This window comes from Epinephelus lanceolatus, chromosome 14 (assembly GCF_041903045.1).
Source record: "Epinephelus lanceolatus isolate andai-2023 chromosome 14, ASM4190304v1, whole genome shotgun sequence".
In the NCBI taxonomy this organism is placed as follows: domain Eukaryota; kingdom Metazoa; phylum Chordata; class Actinopteri; order Perciformes; family Serranidae; genus Epinephelus; species Epinephelus lanceolatus.
The window spans coordinates 44,767,854-44,789,537 of NC_135747.1; the positions used below are offsets into that span (position 1 = coordinate 44,767,854).

A 21,684-nucleotide genomic window follows, 5' to 3' on the forward strand; every position below is an offset into this window, starting at 1 on the left:
CTGAATCTGAATCTGAATCTGAATTACAGTTAGGTACATATGAGGAAGGATCCAACCTCTCTTCCAGTATATAACATTTACAGACTGATTCCAACATGTCCTCCTGACACATCGAACAGAGACACATCCTAATGAAATATGGCTCCATCATTATTATTATTATTATTATTATTATCATTATTATTATTATCATCATTATTAGTATTATGATTATGATTATTATTATTATCATTATTATTATTATTATTATCATTGTTGTTTTATTTGGCGACAGATTTGTCCTGCTGAGGAAATATAGTGTGGAGCATTATTATAAATGACAGTACCTTAAATAAATAAACACTGATTAAAGGCGGACATTAAAACCTAAGAGGCGTTCACACATTGTGTTCAGGCACCAGTGAGGGCAGCCCAGTTCCCGGAAGTGCAACTGGTGCTTCATGGACAAGGAAGAGATATTTGTTGAGCTGTAGTCTGGAGACCATATTAACTTTTATATCTTGACCCAGAGTGACTCCTGTTAACCCGACATCATGCCTCTGTTCGCACAGAATCCTTTCGACCAAGATGTCGGTGAGTGAAATGACGTTATTTTGGTGTTTCAGGCTGCGAGCTAACGGCTAACGACACCATGCTAACGTTAGCTTAGCTTAGCATGACTTCTTCACTTCGCTCTAAGTTTATTGATCAGCGTCAGTTTCTGTGACAACAACACACACAGGTGTCAGACACTGTGTCAGGGCACAGCTGACAGGCTACCAACGACTCCCAATAACTTTATCGATCAGGTGATCAGGATGAGATCAGAGAGTGTCACTAACTTCAATCTGACTCATGTACACGGTGACTGTGGGCTAACGTCATCTGATCCATAATCAGCTGATAACCGTTATACAGGTCGATTATTGGTGTGTGTGTGCCATGTGACGGTAACAATACACGGCTGGTTTTAATCTCCATCCATCCGGTGATGTTTCCGATCGATCGATTAGTCTATAAACTGCTCGTAAACAAGGATCCAGCGGTTTGAGATTATTCATGGAGTAACGATGGTCGCAGGAAATATCGCGGTATTCCAGAATTATGATCATTATTATCGGTCAGATTATCAAACAGGAAGTGTTAATAATCAATAAGTTAATTTGATCTCAACTTTGAGTCTGATTCCTGTAAACAGACAGGCTGACGTCATCTGATCCCAAATCAGCTGATAATAGATATATAGACTGAATATTTGTGCATGTGCCGTTTAGCAGTAACAAGAAACTTTATGTATAAATCACCTGTCACACACACACACACACACACACACACACACACAGCCCATAGAGCTCCACAGGGCAAAGTTATGACACAGACACAGTTTAAAGGAAAACACAAACAACTGAACATAAAGTTTTGCAAGACTAGAAGATTACAACAAGACATTGAAATATTAAAAAAAAAAAAAAATAATGAAACAGAACAAACTAAGAAAAAAGAAACAGATAATTAAAAGTCCACAGGATAAAAAGAAAGTAAGTGAATAAAATAAAAATAAACAGCAGGGATAAAATAAGGTTTAAAAATAACAATGGTTAAAACTCTTAAACTTTTTTTCCAATATCGTAGATAAGCAAATGTATACATTATGATAACCATCAATTTATAGATTAAATCTCCATCACTGTTTTTGAACAGTCCAAGACCTGAAGACTGTAGGTTTACCATCGTATAAAATCCTCATACACAAGAAAGCTGTTTTATTTTTTTGATTAATGGATTTAACAGTTGACAGAAAGTTAATCAACAGCTATTTTGATAATCAATTAGTTGTTGTTTAAGGTTTTTTTTTAGGCAAAAGTACCAAATATTCTATAGTTTCCACTCTGACTTGTGAGGATCTGTTGTTTTCTTCTGTATTAATGAGATAGTTGAGTGAATATTTTAAGGGTTTGAACTGTTAGTCAGACTAAACAGGGGATTCAAAGATGTTATCTTGGGATTTAAGTATTTGTGAAGGGCATTTTATTTAGAGATGTACAGATACCACTTTTTTCTTCCTGATATCGATTCCGATCGCTGAACCTTAGGTATCTGCCGATACCGAGTACCGATCCGATAGCAGCGCGTAAAAAATAAAAATGGATGGGCTATGAATTGTTGTATGTCTCAACTCCTAAAACTCTGTGTAAAATATTAAGAAATAAATACATAATAGTAGAATGAATGCCATAAAACTTTTTTAATTATTATTATTATCCAGTGTTGACACAGATCAAGACACAGGTTAAAGTGCAGCCACACAATTTGGTAAAAAAGACATTTGACATGAATGCTTTTTAAACTCTGCTCCGTTTCCGTTTCGTTTGCCTGTAGCGTGCATATGCGTAATTACGTGAGGCATTACCTGGTATCGGACTGGTCATAGGCTGTACTCGCTGATACCAGATACCGCATTTTAGGCAGTATTGGAGGCATTTCCAATACTGGTATCGGTACAACTCTAATTTGAACTGTTAGTCAGACTAAACGGGATTTAAAGATGTTGTCTTGGGATTTAAGTATTTGTAAAGGGCATTTTATTAATCAAACAATTAATTGAGAAAATAATCTGAAGCCCCACAGATGATGAATATAATCCTTAGTTGTCTTTCAGTTAATTGTTTGAGCTCTCGTTAAGACTCTTTGGTTTGGCTCTAACGTCTCAGCAGTTTGTGTCACACACATGTCTTTTCTCATCATGTTATGTAAAGTTTCATGCAAACGTCCGAGGTCATGGCCCTTATCTGTCCCTGTAACACCACAGTTGTTGTGTGAGGACACAATGCTGCCCTGTTACACTCTGTGAGTGTCAGGATGATGATGATGATGAGTGTCTGACTGGGCTTACTATGAACTGGAAATGTGCATCTGGGTAATTTCCTGCTGACGTGTTATGAAACAGTGGTTTATCACCACCACATATCGAAAGTGTTGTCTTTTCCTGGTGTTAACAGCTGTGTCACAGTGAGGTGATGTCATCATTTAAACTTACCAGACTGTTCCAGTTGATAGATTATCTGCCTTCACTCAGTCATTATGTCCATGTCACTGAGGATTATTAATCTGTGAAAGCACCAACAGTAACTAGTTACCTTACGTTAGAGCTGCGCCATAAGTGGAGAAATCATATATCGCCATATTTTTGTGACCAAATGTCTCATTATTGATATTGTGACAATACAGGAGGGTTGATTATTGGTGCTTTGACACAATATTCACACAGTGAGATTTTTGATGAATAATCATGTGTAGTGTGAGTGTGATTACTGAGTGGTAAGTGTAAGTCATAGAGCAGCTACGACAGTCTGGTAAGTTCAGAAAATGACGTCACTTCACTGTGACGCAGCCTTTAGATTAGGAAAAGACGACACTGATGATATTATGATATCCTAAATCTGGGACGATATCTAGTCTCATATCACGATATCAATATATTCTCCAGCCCAACCTCACAATATTGATATTGAGATATTTGGTTAAAATATTAAAAAAATTTTAGTGACTTTTGCAGCTTCTCAATAAGTAGAAATAAATAGCCACCTACAGACGCCATAACGGGAGATATGATCAACTCGCTGTCTTTGGTTTAATCGTGCTCACTATTTTATGATCCAGGAGCTTCAGTTAGTTTATGAGTCGATTGAAATGCAGGATGAGGCTATAAACTAATTGTCCTGACTGTCCCGTTAAAATGAAAACTAAAATCTACAAACATTCCCAGAATAAATAGGCCTTAACAAAGACACAGTTCAAATCACCAGAGTATTAAACAACTTCATCAAACAATAAAGTGAGATGAACCAAACACACAGCAGTTAAAGACTGTAACCCTGCACATTCACCTCAGCACACCTGCCTCTAATTAAAGGTTCCTGAGATGCCAGGTCATTTAAGTGACTCAAAAAATAACAGGAAACTAGAAGGACTTGGTAGAAATGTCTCTGACAGTAACATTTGATTTTCTCCACATCACCCAGCCCTGATTAAACATTAACTCTGTGGGAAAAGGAGCAGACGTGCTCCCTCACAAATCAAATCTAAAGCCATTAATGATGAGTGTATTTATGGTTCAGACTGTCACCTCCCAAACTGTTGATGAGTTAAAATGCTCCAAGGTTAGGATGGTTCACCTCCTCCACTAGACTGTTCACAATGAAACTCTTCTCAGAGTCTTGTAAAGACTTGTCTTCACTTCAGGCCGACAGGTTTTAGTACATGAACCAGTCCTCAAACTGGTTGATGTTGATGACTGTAGCCCTTCCCTGCTGTGACTGGCGTGTCAGTCCACAAACACATGATGGCAGAAGACAAGCCGTCGTGATGCCAGTGAATATATTTGCTCACTGGATCATATGCTCTGTGTCCCTCTCTTTGCCATATCTCCAGAGAAGGCAACCAATGAAACCAACACAACAGATGACTGGGGCCTAATCATGGACATCTGTGACAAGATTGGGACGACAGCCAATGGGTACGCTGGAAAAAGGCCTGTGGATGGTCGGAGGACAAGAGCATCTCTGTGGATCAGTTAGCACCTTATTAAAGTACAGTATATCTGTATGAGGTCAGATCTCATCTTCACTGAACTCTGCTGTTGTGTTTCAGACCAAAGGACAGCTTGAGATCCATCATGAAGAGAGTCAACCACAAGGTGCCTCATGTTGCCATGCAGGCCCTCAACGTGAGTGTGTTACTGTGTTTATGTGCCGCCTAACTCATGCACATCCTCCCCACTGATTCCCCTCCAGTGTCTGTATACTGGGACAGAGACAGTAGTGCTGGTGGCCTGATGGTTTGGTCAGACTGTACCTGTAGCTCCACCTAACTGTGCACAGAAACATGCTGACTGTGATTGTAATGTCTTGGCTGACAGCTGCAGGCAGCTCCAGCTCCACAGGTCTCTCTAACACACTGTGTGTTTTTGTCTTCAGGCCATGTTCAAAATAAACATGTGAAACCCAAAGTAAACAAACATCTCTGTAAACAACAGAAACAAGTAAACATCAGGAGGTTTGGACGGGTCAGACTCTGCACTCCCATTGAACTCTGAGTTTAAATGAACATTCACCGACATGATTCAGCTGCAGTGGAGCTGTGATTGATCTCATGTTCCCGATGTTAAAGCCTCGCAGGAAAGTGGAAGATTTAATTCTGGAAGGCTGAGAAATCTGAGAGCTGTTTCTGTGTCTGCGTCTGAGTCATCATGAGCAAATACTGCCACATGGCCCGCTCTATATTTAGCTCTCTGCGTTCACTCATTCAGATAATTAAATCCCTATTGTCATTAAAACCATTTATAATTACCAAAGCTTCACCTGCTATTAATATGTGCTATGAATAATTCAGTCATGTGAGGAGGAGGAATTAAATCCTGCTCCTTGTTTCCTCCTCTGTAATGAAACATATTCCAGCTGTTTCACCTGATGTTATTTACAGTGTCCACCTTTTCTCTCACAGCTGCTCGGTGCTTGTGTGTCAAACTGTGGCAAAATATTCCACCTGGAAATCTGTTCAAGAGAGTTCGCCAGTGAAGTGCGGAGCGTGCTGAGCAGGGTATGTAAGCCTCTCCTCACTGTTCTTATTTTATAACTGTATCTGTCATGTGTGTGAACACTCTGATCTGTGTCGCTCTTACACAAAGAGGCTAACTGACTGTTTCCACCATTTCGTCCTTAAAAAATCAAAAACACACCTTCCTCCTGCAGCTCCTCCCTCTCTGTCCTAAGCCCCTCCCATGAGACGACCATGGCCATATGCACACGCTTAATGCAGAAACTCAGTTTTCATACATTTACTCAAACAGTGATTTATTAAATCTTATTTTATTGTGGAGTTTTGCACATTGCACCTTCAGCCTCTCCTCGTCCAGCTCTCTCTCTGTTTATCAGATGAGACCAGAATTAGCTGTTAGCCACCTCGCGGTCCCTTCGCCTCGCTCCCTGCCGCTGGAAGGTGAGCGGGCATTAGCTCATCAGATGGACCTGTGGCTGGCGGCTGTAGTGGCTCAATTTTTGGCCAGGGCAAAGGCAGGGCAGTTGTTGGCAATGCTGGAACAGCAACTTTCTCTGCAGGATTCTCCTCCATTGAATCAGGCTTTCACTGAAGAGACGTTCACGCTCATCTGCGTTTGTAGAACAGCCAACAGGAAGGCCCTCTCTCTAAATGAGCTGTGATTGGACAAAGTCCTCCGTCAGGGGCTAAACTTTTTAGAGCCAAGAGAAGGAGCAGAAGTCTAGTTTCCTCTCAGACCACTTGAATTCCATTAACTGCAAAGTTTATCACGTAATTTTTCCCCAGTGATGCCAGAATAACCCCAGCTTTAACTGTGTTGGAGCCCTTTTATTGGGCAGCTATGAGAGTCTCCTTGTGTCATAAAACACAGCAGATAGTGGCACAGCTGACTGTCTGTGTGTTCTCTGCAGGCCCACCCGAAGGTGTGTGAGAAGCTAAAGGCTCTGATGGTGGAGTGGGCTGAAGAATTCCAGAAGGATCCACAGCTCAGCCTGGTCAGCGCCACCATCAAGTCCCTGAAAGAGGAGGGCGTCAGCTTCCCCTCGCCGTCCTCACAGGTATGTTTACATCATAACGTATGTGGAAGTTCCCGGTTTTAAAATCCAAGATGTCCTCCATGTACACATAAAACCTCTGAGTATTTAGCCTGATATAGTTCATCCTCTCATAGAAGGAAGAAACCGTATTCTGGCAAACTTTCCAGCCACAGCCAGATTTAGCAGCACTTTGTTGCAGTCAGTTTGATCCCAACACTTTGTTATGTACTGGAAACATTTTGACTTCCTTCAGCAGATGTAATTTGTTCACAGTCCTCCGTTACGCTGCTGTGTTTTCTCCCCATAATTACAGTTCAGTCCACAGACTACAATAACAACAACAGTGTGTGTGGATGCTTCTAGTCTGCCCTGAGGCTGTCGTTACAGCTGTGGTTTTACTGCAGACCAGTGTGAAGGTTCAGGTTGGGTGGAGCTGTCTGCATTTGTGCCTACAGTGGTATTTCTTCTGCACATATTTCCCATAATTCTGTGGATCTGTGTGTGTGTGTGTGTGTGTGTGTGTGTGTGTCTGAGGATCAGGACTGTCCTCATGCTCATTGTGGAGGGAGCTTGCTTTCCTCTGGTTCCTGCTCTTATCCTCAGGTCATCTGTTTGATTTATTGTGTAACGACCTTACGTGTGTGTCAAAGGTTGGTTTGGACTTTGCTCTCAGGTTGTTGTAAAGCAGCCGACCTACAAATGTATCGTCTGTGGTCACCGTCTCGCTGCAGCTGGCGGCTTTGTTGTGTGTTGAAGTCTTTACTTCTTTAGATGTTGAATGTTGCATCATGGTAAATTCAGTCCAGTTCAACATCACTGCAAACTGCAACCTCTGTAATAAACACAGAGAAGTGCACAGATCTCTGCCAGCCGGCCGTCTGAGCTGGTCGCAGCCTCTTTAGAAACATAAGAGAAGCTCAGAAAAACATGTTCCTCGTCTATTTCTGACTGAGCCTCGGCACTTTGCACAGAGCAGACTGAGTTCTCCTGCTAACAGGCGCTGAATGTGAAATGTAGGTGTGATGTAATTATGAGGATGAATGTATTTTTAATAACTAAAACACAGACACAAATCTTTGATCTGTCTCATTCATAACTGGAGTTATAATGGTGTTAACTTTGCCTTCAGGCTTCAGCACAACAAAGTAAAAAATGTGACAACATAAACTACTTATTTACGTATGGTAGACACAAACAGTATCAAGGTAACATGACCAAATCAATCTGAAAGTCGACAGAATCAGACAGGCAAACGCTTTGCTTCTCAAACGCTCCTCTGGCATGACGCCGTGCTGCAGACGGAACAAAGCAAGCTGCGGCGATGGCAGCTGGAACCTGGCACAGCTGTGCCTGGCTTCCTTCTGATGGAGAATATTCACCAAATCCAGTGAACAGACAGGAAGATGTGCCTCAACCTCAAATAGTTCACTTTGCTCCAGCCAGTGGGCAGTGCTGGGTTTTAGCTCAGCTGTGTTCACGATGGCGGGCAGGTCACAGACGTTCTCATTTTACAACTTAAAATGTATATTTACCATCACAGTCAAGAAAGCAGAAACGCAGACTTATTAATTTTGTATCGTGCCTGATGTCAGTGGATCCTAACATATCAGGTATGGTAATTATCTGCAGATGTTCTGGTTTAAATTAAGGCCAATCTATGGATGTCAGTGTTTGAGCCACACTGAAGGACTAAATGTGGCAGCAACAGACAGGACACCTCGTGGTTTTTAGATGATTTCTGTTGAAACTTGCTGCACCTACTGACCAGTTAGGAGCAGTCAGCAGTCAGTAATGGTATAAAACCAAGCTCCAGGAACAGCTTCAGGCTCTGAAGCTGATTTGACAAAGAAGCTGAATCGTGGAATCACAACTTACAGGTCTGTCACGTGCTGTGGAGCCTAAAAAGACATCTTTCCGTAGACATTATGAAAGAGACATCTGTAAATCTTTGGATACATTTTTTTTGAGTCACAACTCCTGTGAAATGACTCATTTTAGTATCAGGAGTTGAGTCAAACTTTTTTGGTTTCATGCGCCACTGATCAGCTTTCATAGACATACATGGATCCCCAGCTCCACTGCTGTTTGTAGTGTCTTTATAATGTTCATCCATGTATAAAAATGTCAATAAAACAGGTTGTTCAACAATCATGAATCACCATGACCACCAGAGTTCCTTCAGAGTAATGAGTAAAAATATGTATATATACAAATCATGGATAAAAATGAAGTACAGGCAGGCGCAGCAGGTGAGACCAAAAATCTTTGGTGGTGGAAGGAGCATGTTGAAATGTTTCCTAAGCTGGCAGCGATTGATGTTTTCACCATCCAGTCAAAGAGACGTCTCCTCCGCTGGAATTGGGATTAACAGGTCACGGGAGTTTTATTAACGAGTGTTGGTGTGTGCGGGTTTTCAAAAATGGACCCGTGCAGGACTCTGACAATCGTAAATGTACACACAAAATATTAGGCTGATAGGTCCAGTAGTATTTGTTTGAATACTACTGGACCTATCAGCGTAATATTTTGTGTGCACATTTACGATGATGCCCTCCAGGCTGTCACATGACAGATATTTAATACCTCTCTCTCCACAGTGTCTTTATAAAGGTATAATTTATGGCTGCACTGTACAAGTGTCCAGTTTGATCCATTGTCATCTGTTCATAGTGTGAACAGACGCCTGAGAGCCTGGATTAATAACAGTCATTGTGTTGTAAAGGATGTTGTGTGGAGGGCTGTGTAACCTGCCTTAATGGAGAGCAGGTGGCACACGAGGCCAGTGCATGTTGTTTAATCTGTGTCAGCTGATGAGCAAACAGCAGCAGGTAGTGTGACTCAAGCTGTGACTCCTCTCTCAGTATTTACCTTCAGCGATTATTCATGCTGAACTTTAACGTCGCTCATAAACAGCATGCAGGTAGGTTTTTTTCCCCCCGTGTTCAGCCGCTCACCATCAGGCCGTGTCAAACAGACCAGTGTTCCAGTCCCTGTCGTTTAACGCTCTGCTGGTCATATTTTGTTGTCTTGCTGCACAGTGTGTGAAGGTCAGCTGGAGCAGCATGAACAGTTCAGTGCCAGTTTTAGATTAAATGAAAGCTCCACCCATCAGGCGCCGGTGCTCTGTAGTTAGCTCCTCTCTCTTTGGATGAGGATTTCAAAGAGTTTTCACACAGTCAGAGACCTGTTTAGAAAAGGAAACAGCCATCTGCCTCACGTCCCCAGTGATAAACAAGTGAATGGAAGTTCCACATTTATTAAACTTTCATCTGCAGTTTCCAATATTCACTTTATCACTGTGCACATTATTAAGCAGGATGACTCTGTTGTTCCCTCAGTTCCTTTTCAGCTGCAGCACCAGAAACATTTGTTCTAACATTGATCTCTGTGTCGTGTTGTCATGTCAGCAGGATAATAGTGACAGACTCCTCAGTAGACGACAGTTTGGGTCCTGCACCCTGTAAATCTGTACGTGGGGAAAGAGACACTGGGCCAGCAGCTATCAGTGTTAATCACATGTTCACCTTAGAGTGAAGATCATGAGACAGCTGTTTGTGTCTGAGGGCCAGAGCCTTGTCTCTGACCAACATGTAGTACCCAACATGAACTACAGGTGGCAGAACAGTCAGTGGAAATACAGTTTTTAAATGCTGGTCTGTAGTGCTGTGCAAGTACACACACACACACACACACACACACACACACACACAGAGATGTGACCTTATCTTTCTATATTGACCACAGGGGTCCAACTCAAAGGGCAGCACGACCGCTGTGAGCAAAGCATCCGATGATGACAACCTGGCCAAAGGTAAAGTGAGGTGCCGTCACTCAGCTCTGCACACACCTTCATCATCATCGTCATCATCATCATTATCATCATCATCATCAGCATCAGCACTGCAACAGATACATATATTACAACTACTGTACTGCATGTTTAAAGGTTATGATTATCAACAGCTGTGATTACATGAACAATATTTAGGATTAAATCATTATGATTAGAGACTCCAACTTTTCCAAGTGTGTACATGGATCCTAAGCTTTTACCGTAGCATTTAATTACAGTCCAACTTTTTTTGATATGCAGAAAGTGGTTCTGCCCGCTGTGAAGGGTCCCTAAACATCTCACATGCTGACTATCAGTAATTTACTGAAGTTCCTTAAACACCTCACATGCAGGCCAGTGGTAAAGACAGAAAAATATTACGTCTAGTGACTCCACTCTGCAGCCTGTAGCAGCAATGTTACATCAGCCTGCTGTTTTAAAGTCAGACAGTACAGTTATTAATCAGAGCAGTGACATCACATTAGCAGAGTGCTATTTTTTATTTATTTATGAGTCTTTGAACTCTTCAGAGGAAGGTGTGTAGAAACAGCTGTTTCTGTACCCATGTTGGGCAAACGTGCAGAACAAATATATTTATTCCAACCTGAGAGAAACGATTGGATTAAACATTTACATGGTTATTACAGTAGGTACTGATATTCTCCTACTGTACAGATTATCAAGCACTAACCCTCACAACTTAGATCCGGTCAGTCTCCTCTTACTGACGTCATTACATGAGGCGTTTTTATTCTGATTATTAACAGAATATCAGGGTCCATGTAAACAGGCCTAATTAGTGCCAGAATAAAGTCCTGGTTCTCAGGATTGGACCAGTTTAAATTGATTTTATTTTCTCGTTAATCAATAGGTTGTTGTGTTGCCTGTGTTATTGATTATCATCTTCCATCTCAGCAGAATTCTCAGAGCTCTCTGTATTCCTTTGTGTTGGACATTTGACAAACGTCCTCTTCTTCTCTCTCTTATCCTCCTCCTCCTCCCCCAGCCATCGAGCTGTCCCTGCAGGAGCAGAAGCAGCAGGCTGAGACACGGCCCCTGAGCGTGACCTCTGACCCCCCAGCCTACACCAACGGTGGTGGGGGGCAGGAGGTGCGGAAGGTGCGAGCGCTGTACGACTTCGAAGCAGCTGAAGATAATGAGCTGACATTCAAGGCTGGAGAACTCATTCTGGTTCTGGATGACAGGTAATGATTCACACGCGTCAGATCATGACTCAGCTCTGCTTTAACCCTGAAATATCAGTGAGACCACCACTGCTGCTGCAGACGCCTGACAGGAAGTGATATTCTCAGGAGAGTTGGAGCTGGGTCGGCTGAATTCAAGTCTCTATTCCAGCAGCTGAAGGTCGTCCTCAGACCGTCTGCCATTTTCTGCTGTCTCTCTTCGGTCCTGTTTTTACTTTAAACAAATATGACGTCATGTCACTCTTTGATCACTACAGAACAAACAGTACAAGAGGCAACTTATTTCCAGCTCTGCATTTAAATGATATCAATACAGGCGTGACAAAACTGATACAAAAATCATTAAAAGAAAAACCTTGACACCCCCCCCCCCATTAAGTAAAGCTTTGTTTGCATAAAAGAGCTGTGTCATTTTTAACAACCTTCCTGAGCTGCACTTTAAATATGCTCTAAATATTATAGATATAATTCTGTTCCTTAAATAAAGTCTGATCACTGAACTGAAAATGTGTTTCTTGCAGCTCAGTGACAGACACCATCAGCTCAGATTTCCTTTTTATTTCAGCCAATGTTTTCATGTTGTGATGCTCGGACTGGTCTGAAGCTCTGTCAGACACTCGGTATGACTCACTCTCAGAAGCTCGTACATTGATGTCTTCCTGTTTCATCATTTTGTTTACAGCGATCCAAACTGGTGGAAAGGAGAGAACCACAGAGGAATGGGACTGTTCCCCTCCAACTTTGTCACAACCAATCTGAACGCTGAGCCTGAGACAGGTCGGTCTTATTATTCGGTCTCCTTCAGCTGCACACAGGCCATTTACAAATCGCCATCCTCTGTGCTCCTCAGGTTTTTTATTTAAACTGGAGCAGATTAGTTTCAGACTGACGAACTGAACTTTTCCTCCGCAGTGACTTATGTCGAAAAGACGTCCAGTTCTGAAGAGACGAGCCTGGAAACCAAAGTTGAGCCTGAGCCTGTCTTCATTGATGAGGTACAACATGTCCTCAGTGCTCATGCACTAACAAACCCAATCACCTCTCCATCAATCAGCCTGAACCCTGCTCTCCTTTCTCCCCAGGCAAAGATGGACAGAACGCTGGCACTGCTGCAGAATGCAGATCCTGCAGATCCGGCTCCTGACGCTCCAGAGCTGATCCAGCTGGAGGGTGAAAACCTTAATGCTAGTGTAAATCTAGTCTCTCTGCCAGTGACAGACACAGACAGTGTTGGTTTAACTCTGCTCTGTTTCTGTTTCCCTCCCTGACTGTAAATATGTGAACAGGTGCGTGTGAACAAATGAACCCGCTGATTGATGAGAAGCTGCAGGAGATTGACAGGTAGCGTGTCATCAGTGTGAACATGGTGTTTTTATCAGAATTGTTCTTACAGATTTGTTTAAGGTCCAGCGAGGTTTCTGAGATTATCTAACATCCTCTTCAGCCACTGTGAAGTTCAGGATGTAGATAACCATGATAGTGCCTCAGCTGTCGAGACTTTGAAAGGCAATCTGTCGACCACCTGCACTGTTCTGCAAATAAGAAATGTCCTCATTAAATCAGTGTCTCTCTCTTTATGTTGCAGGAAACACTCAGAGCTGTCTGAGCTGAACGTCAAAGTTCTGGAGGCCCTGGAGCTTTACAACAAGCTCATGAACGAGGCTCCGTTCTACTCGACCTACTCCAAGATGCAGACGCAGTACGCTCCAGCCGGCTCAGCTGTGGCCATGCAGGTCAGAGAATGTTGTCCTTTGTGATGCTCAAGTCTCACTGCTGCAACAACACGTACACATTTTACTGATGTAGCTTTGCATCATTGGACACAATGGGCCCTATTGTAATGGTTTATAGCACATGGTACAGTACATGGTGCAGGTGCATTTAGGGCGTGTCCAACTCCACTATGCAAGTTAAACTGCACATTATCTGGGCACAGAGTGAAGAGGAAAGGACAAAGAGGTTATAATTAGTCCCTTTATTAATCTCATGTGTGTTCTGGGTGTAACGTGAGTTCAACCAATCAGACTTTTATCTCCCATTCCCTTTAAAAGCCAGGTGTGGCTCCACCTGACACACGCACACATATTTACATGGTGCATTTGGAAAACAGGAGCAGTGAGTGGTCTAACAGCAGCACACAACCAAATGAAAAGTGCTACCTGATCCAGTTTGATCATGATACAGATTTAGGCTGGGTTCTCAGGTGCTTTACATAGACATGCTGTTTACACTGGCTTTGTTCCCAAAGTAGACGTGACAAGGTTTGATTTATGACATGAGCAAGTATTTCATTGTAGGATTTGAAAAACTCCAAAAAGCTCACATTTCTTCAAGATTAGTACGGTTCACAGAGTTGTTTGTAATTCAAAGGGGCTCTATGTGAAATTCAGAGTGTATGTTGAGTTGTCTGTTCTCAACATAGAGGTGGCTGAGCTGGTGGCTAGCAGCTAACGGTGCTAACCCCAGAAACAGTGCTAAATAAGGGCAACAACACAGGCAGAGCTAACAGTGCTAACTAGGTGGGAGCTTCCACGATGACGTTGTCCTGATATCAGTGGTAACCACCATATGAGCGCAGTGCAAAGAGGTGGCAGTGAGATAGCCAGTGGGATACACACATGCACACACAGCTGGACCTGCTCACTGCAACAAACCACAGAGAAGCTCAGATTAAAACACAGAGGGAGCGAGACTCTGCTCAGGAGTCACTGCTGCTGTGTTAACGCTCTGACTGTCACATACAGAACCTTTAACTAAACGTCACAAACTGCAGCTGATGATGCAGCATGTCTGAGTGACACTGATGCACATGATGGTGACTTAAAGCTGATAAAATGAGCAGGCTGCATTTTTCTGTAGAGTGAATACACTGAGTTGATGCATGGTGGAGCAGCTTCAGATCAAATCATGTCAGACTGTTGATGGTGAGCTTTAGTGTTGTGCTGCAGAGTCAGTAACAAGCCAGCTCATACATAATTCAGAGATTGATTGAGTCAGAGGTCGGTGCACAGAGCAGGAGCTTCTCTCTTTAAGAAGAGGTGACAAACTGTACGTTAACTACCAGTGTGCTCGCCCACAGAGACTCTGCATAGCTCTGAGCAGACCGTCACTGTCCTCTATTGATTCTATTGATCTCCTCATGTTTCTATTAATTTATTTCATGGAGACAACAGATGACTGACACAGAGGAGAATCATCCACAGCGGTCACATGCTGACATCTTACTATTAGCCTCCATTATTTAGTTTCTCCATCCTACACAGTGTGTGTTATATTTGGCCAGCAGAGCAGTTGACTCTGGTGCTATCCTCGTCCTGATCGCCTGACGTTCAGTCAGCCTTTTCCTCCTCCCCAGAGAGCCCCAGGCTGCCTGGCTTTTCTTGGCAGCGGCTGTTTTCTCTGTAATGATTGATGTCACTGTCTCTCCTCTGAGATTTAGAAAAATGTCCACTTCAGTGGCCAGGCACTGCTCTATTTTCCTCTCTTCTCTCCCCCCTCATCATTTATTTTTTGTGCAGAGCACTGTAAAGTCCCCACCAGGTCATCGCTGCTGCACCTGCAACAACATGATTTAGTTTTACATAAGCACTTAGAAATAGAAACCCTGATTATACTATTCCTGTTTTATATAATCTTCTCTGACAGCTGTGTTACATCTTTGTTGCTCGTGCTCTTTTTTATCGTCTATATAAAGTGTGAACAATAAAGCAGCAACAACAGCTGACCTGCTGTGATCGTCTGGACTTTGTTTGTCCAACAGCAACCAGGCGGGTTTATATCTAACCTTGTGTTTCAGACTCACAGTCGTCAGACACTTTGCAGAGGACGAACACTGATGGACGTCTCTTTTTATTAGAGTTGCTGGGGTCGACCTGGGAGAGAGACAGATGATACGGACTTTATGAGGAAATCTTTTATCTGAAAAGATCCAATAAGGTTTTGGGCATTAGAGCTTTTATTTTTGTTGAATAAAAAGATCTGTGTGATGTGCTTGTTTAGCAGGTGAAGGTGTTTGCTGTCTCTCCAAGAGTCAGATGAGAGGATTTATACCACTGTAGTGTCTGTATCCTAAATATGAAACCACAGCCAACAGCCCTTAGCTTAGCTTAGCTTAGCTTAGCTTAGCATAAAGAATCACAACAGGGAGCAGCTAACATGGCCGACCTGTATGTATTCTTTATTTAACAGGTTAAAGTCTAAGTGAGATTTAAAATCTCTGCATCAGAAGCGACCTGTCCAAAACAAGACTGCAGTGTAAACATTGTGAGAATAAAAACAATCATGCTCTCATCAGTTCCTAAAGTCGACCTGCTCGTGTCCCTCTGGTCTCCTCAGGGCTACATGGGCCCCGCCAGCGGCCCCTACCTGCCTCCAGTGATGTCACAGGTTCCTCCTGCTCAGCCCTACAGTCTGCCCAGCGACCAGCCCGGACCGCTGCACTCACTCCCCCCTAACGTCTCCGCCCCGCCCAACAGCCAGGCTGCACAGCCTCCATACATGAGGTGAGAACACTGAAGACAAACAGTGACAGCAGCACACACACAAACTAATGACCTGTGAGGAGCAGATGAAGACACTGAACACAGGTTGTGTTTTAATGTTCAGTTTTCTCCACGTCTGTCGCTGCCTTCTAATCATCACAGTAAACAGCAGCTTGTTTTTGTCTCTGATCCAATAAAAGGTAGAAGCAGAGAAGATGGATGTATGAGTGGTGAACAGGTACCACAGTGTCAACACTGATCCTGTTGGCTGACCTCATCATGTTTGTCCCTGGACTGAGTCCCACAGACAGACAGACAGACAGACAGACAGACGCACAGCCTCCTCAGGCTGTATGTGTCTGTAACTGTAATATAGATTACATCAGTGCTGACTGATACCTGTGTGATGATGCTGACTACGATCATTGTCCAGTATCTGTGTGTATATATATATATATATATATATATGTATGTATGTATATATATATCTATGTATATATATATATATATATATATATATATATATATATATATATATATATATATATGTATATATATATATGTATATATATATATATATATATATATGTATATATATATATATATATATGTATATATGTATATATATATATATGTATATATATATGTATATGTCATGTTGTCACTTATTATGCAGATCAGCTATCATATTTCAGATTGTTGTTCAGTGCAGCTGTTGATGTGTTCAGCTGTGATGTGTTCAGCTGTGATGTGTTCAGCTGTGATGTGTTTCCGTCCAGTCTGACTCACAGGTTGTGATCTGTGGTATATACTTGTCTTCTGGTGGCTGTTCAGGCCAACATCCTCCCTCCCTGCCGCGATGTGCGTGTCACCGTTTGAAAAATCCCCTTCAGAGGACGACCTCTAGCTCAACAGGCAGAGTGTGCCTCAAGTCTTTGCAGCAGCTCAAGTTTGAGTCCAACCTGTGGCTCTTTGCTGCGTGTTGTCCACGTTGTCTCTCCCACTTGTCTCTCTCCAGCTGTGCTGTAAGAAAGGCAAAAAGCCCTTAGAATATAATCTTACAAATCCCCTTCATTACAGGAAACAACAACAACCTGCACACTGAAAATGAAAGTTTTGGTGAAGATGTGGATCGTACAGTGAGGCCTGCCGGCTTTGTACTTTTGGGTTAAATCGATGTTAAGATTTACAACATATAAACCAACTCTTGAATGCGTCTCAGAACAAAGCTCAGACTGTATATCACAGGACTTCAGTGCCTGATGATGATCTGTATTCTGCCAGTCGGAGTTGATCCTCTGATGTGTTCCCCTTCACATGAGCTTCTGTGATGTCATCGCAATAATGTTCAGCTGGAGCCGCAACCAGGCAGCAAATCATCATCCAGAGCTAAAGTCCAGTCAGGCTTCACGTCTACCAGTCAATGATTTTAACTCCAGTAGCTTCTGGGGAAGTTTGTGGATGTTCTCATAGATTTGGTTCGACATGAGAGAGAAAGAGATTTAAAGAGATTTAATTTGCTCCATGAAAATAATCATTTCCACATGTTGAGTCTTTACTTCCTGTTGGCACTAAGTGTCCCGTCTGTGTTCTCTTGACAGCACTGCGATGAACGCTCAGTACATGAACCAGGCTGCTGGAGCTCCTTACCCACACCAGGGGGGCGTGGCCATGGACATGTCGACCTATCACAACTCCAACATGCCTCCTGTGTCCTATCCTGTGGCTGCTCCTCCTCACCAGGCTCCTCAGCAGCAGCAGCAGCAGCAGCAGCAGCAGCAGGCGGCGTACTACCAGCAGCCTCTGCTGTAAAACTGAGACTGACTGCAGACCTGAGATCAGTTCACACCTCAGATATTTCACTGTCCAGTGTTCATTCAGCTCACCTGGTGTGTGTGTGTGTGTGTGTGTGTGTGTGTGAGAGAGAGAGAGAGAGAGAGAGAGAGTGTGTGTGTGTCTGTGTGTGTGTGAGTGTGTGTGAGTGTGTGTGTGTGTGTGTGTGTGTGTGAGTGTGAGTGAGTGTGTGTAAATGCTTTAGGAAACATTCCTTCAGCCTTTCTTGTGCCTGCTGAGCTGAACTGAACTGAACACGCTGAGTGAAAGGTGAAATACCTGAGGTGTGTGTGTGACGCAGGTGTGTTGTTGAGTCGGGACACTCTGTGTGAACGTCCTCAGCTACTGTACGTGAGGCTAAACACGGCGTCAGGACTTTTCTCCTGTCCTTCACTGCTTTTTCCTGACTGACAGTGAACGCAGCGCTGGTCTTCACCCACAGGTCACCACAGAAGAAGAGTTGGGTTTAAATCCAGGACCATAAAACGATCAGTCATCACCTCACTGACTCAATCAGCACGTCACACTTAACACAGAGCTCATCTAAACATCACTGTTTCTGAATTCAACCGAACTGAATCCACACGTCCTCATCTGAGGTTTTAACAGACGGTCGGGTCACGTTCACTCTGACGGAGGTAAACCAAGCGTCTGTTTCCACCTCGTCGCAGAGTAGCCAACACAGACTCTGGAAACGTTCAGCCACAGTTCAGTACTGCACCAAAACAATCTGATAAATATCACGTTAAGGGGGCGGGACTTATGATCAGCCAATCAGCGCCACAGGCTAATGCTGTTATCAGGCTGATGTCAGGCGGTGTGTCGGAACTAATGAGGACTAATAACAAAAATGGCGAGCACTATAAACAAGACAGGCGCTGCGCTCTACATCAACACGTCCTCTCACTGTCACCTGACATCGTCGTTTCTTTAACTTCCCTCCGCTCTGTGTCACAGGTGTGTCGGTGTCGACGTTAGATTCAGGCACCTCGGTCTGCACTGATTGGTTAAGAGAAATCAAATCTCCCTCCCACACAGAAATCAGTGGGAGTGGACGCAGTGTGAGACTGAAGATGAAACAGAGTGTCATGAGTCGACAGTTCAGTCTGACATCATGAAACTAAACCAGCAGGTGGAACATCAGCCTTTATGCAAACCTCCGCACGGCTGGTTTAAACTGATCAATGCTGAGGCGTATCTGTTCCATCAGATGCTTCAGAGACAGATGATCGAAAAACAGACGACAAAATCTTTGCACAGACGTGTTCTGCAGAGAAAATCATGTCAGTCTCATTTTGTTGTTCAGACAGGAAACTGACTGAGCACGTTAGCTGTGGACTGAAGCTCGTTAACACCTGAATTACATGTTCAAAAGTTTCTGCATTAAAGAAAAACGTCATCCACAGACTGACTGTTTGTACGTCAGTAACCTCCACGTGTTGCATTCAATCTGGGAAGAAAACTTTCTCACATGCCTCCACGCTGAACCAAATAGTATGACCCTATTGTTTTCAATGTACAACCCCACATCGATGTGTAGACGCTCTTGGACACGCCGCTCAAACAAGCCAGTTTTCGTAGTGGCCAAACAGTGGTACTGCAGTTCTCGGGTCTGTCACATGATGCCATCAACCCAAAAAGACTTTTACCATGGAGCTACACTGGGACAGAGACGTCTGTAAATCAGTGGATGAATCTGTTTGAGTGACACAGTCCCTGTATCATATGATCCCTGTTCAAGTCAGTAGAGCGCTAAACCTGAACACATCCATTAACTGTAGGTGCAACATTTAATATGTTGAAGTAGCTCGTACAGTCTCACTCTAGAAGATCTGAACTGTTTCCTGTCAGTGCTCAGTATTTTCTGATTCTTCGTTCACTGTGGAGAAATGTGGAAACAAAAAAGTTTTCTCTACAAATTCAGTGTACCACGTGGAGAGGAGCTGGTGTTCAGAGGGTCACGCCCCCCTTTAATGTTTCTGGTTTTAATGATGATGTTTTAAAGACTGTGGCTGAAATCATCTGACAGACAGGTCCACTTCGTTCTGACCTCTGTGACCTTTAGTGCGACTCACACTGACTGATCCAAAGCTGCATCTCTGTGAGAGTTGGTGTTGCTGCAGAGCCTGTGTGAGCGGGGCCACACCTCCTCGCTTCATGACAAAATGTGCCGGAGCTCCATCCTGATTTTCTTCACCACCAGCATCCGTCAGCTCACCTGATAAAGTACAAACTCTACATTCATCCATCACATGTTCGTTAACACTTCTGTTTGTGTAAATGGTTAAAACCTTTTCCTTAAACTCACTGCCTTGTGATGCGTTCAGTGGATTCTGCATCTGACATATTTAAGACGACATTTTCTGTGTGTGTGTGTGTACGTGTGCACATATTTGTTTTTTACATGTGTGTATGTGTTTGAGGGCTTTACCCGCCGTAGGTTCTTTATCAATGTAAAAAAGAGTAACACTGATTTTCACGATGATCGTCAGACTTTAGGGTGAAGTGAGTAATAATCTGATGAACACGCTGCGTCTCTTCATGATCATCACGTCGTCCCGTCACATGTCGGCTCTCTGTCACTCAGCACATCCTGTCAGGACGTCATGTTTTATGCAAACACACCAGATGTTTCATGTCAAACCTGTCAGTGACTGTACTTTGATTTATATATATGGAGACATTATACATGTATAATTTACATGGCTGGAGAATTTGTAATTATTATTATTCTGTTGCTTCTGCTTTTAATTTGATTTTTGAAAAGTTTCAGAAACAAGATGACGACAGAAACGTGAGAGATGTGTTTTTAACTGTTTGTTTTTGGGGTTAAATTGAGGAGCAGCTTTGACAGGATCTACCGTCTGTGTGTTGCAGTAGCTCCGTAGTTATGACTCTATCCAGACCTGTCTATACTTTCTTTATGCGCCTGATATTAAAGGCCTTGTATATTAGATGTAAGATACCTGGTTTTGTTGGTGACGTTGCACCTTAGCTTTGTAAACTTTTATTTACCACTGGATGCCTTGTTTCTCTGTAGAAATCAAAGGACGACACGGACACGACGTTATACGGCGAGTAACTTCAGAATCCGCTGGATATGTATAATTCTGTATATTTAAAATATTCCAAGAAAAGTTCCTTTATCCAGGATTTAAACAGCTTTTTTAACAGAGCGAACTTATAATATTCTTTAAATAAAAGAAATTTACCTGTGATGGAGCGTGGTCTCTTTTTGCCCACATGTCCCTGTGGATGGCTGCAAGTTAATCACATTTATACAGTTAAGATGATTAAAATAGAAGCTGTGCACCTCATTAGCGTCTCCTGTTCCCTGCACACATCTCCAGCTGCTCGTCATGAACAAGATATTAATACCACCATTATTATAAAGACATGAGTTAGTCACTGATGTTGGACTTTTTATAGTTTATGCTCTTTTTATAAACAGATGCACTGGGGACTGTAGAAGGAAGGTTGTGCAGGTAAAATCTGTTGTCTTAACTGTTGAAGGTTGGACACCACAGACTGTTCTCCTGCAGGATCCGTCCACAGAGAGACTGTCTGAACACACTCAGCTGTTCTCTCTGTCTGCTGACGATCACTGAGGAGCTTTTATCATCTGTTGTTTGTCCTCGTCTGTTTGCTCTGATAAAAACTGCCTCTTTTACTTTGAAGTGAAGAATTCAACATGACATCAGCAGGAAGTGTGTCGGGCTGCAAACAGACCTCAAATACTGTAAATACATTTTAAAATGTTC

General features: G+C 42.9%; 1 protein-coding gene across 1 annotated transcript; it reads left to right on the forward strand.

Moving 5' to 3' along the window:
• The first annotated feature begins 407 nt into the window (after positions 1–407).
• On the forward strand, positions 408–21,141 carry stam2 (signal transducing adaptor molecule (SH3 domain and ITAM motif) 2). Its single transcript, XM_033617674.2, has 14 exons — positions 408–573; positions 4,411–4,495; positions 4,630–4,705; positions 5,482–5,577; positions 6,447–6,593; positions 10,317–10,383; positions 11,411–11,609; positions 12,292–12,386; positions 12,522–12,604; positions 12,692–12,779; positions 12,896–12,950; positions 13,195–13,342; positions 15,945–16,111; positions 17,692–21,141. Exons 1-14 carry the CDS (start codon positions 534–536, stop codon positions 17,900–17,902), a joined length of 1,557 nt encoding a protein of 518 aa, XP_033473565.1. The 5' UTR covers positions 408–533; the 3' UTR covers positions 17,903–21,141.
• The last annotated feature ends 543 nt before the right edge of the window (positions 21,142–21,684 follow it).

Excerpts from the sequence above, each read along its gene's own strand:
- stam2 (XM_033617674.2), top strand. The coding sequence starts at position 534 with ATGCCTCTGTTCGCACAGAATCCTTTCGACCAAGATGTCG. Across the intron at positions 4,706-5,481 it reads TTGCCATGCAGGCCCTCAAC|CTGCTCGGTGCTTGTGTGTC; the intron begins GTGAGTGTGTTA and ends TTTCTCTCACAG. Across the intron at positions 11,610-12,291 it reads ATTCTGGTTCTGGATGACAG|CGATCCAAACTGGTGGAAAG; the intron begins GTAATGATTCAC and ends TTTTGTTTACAG.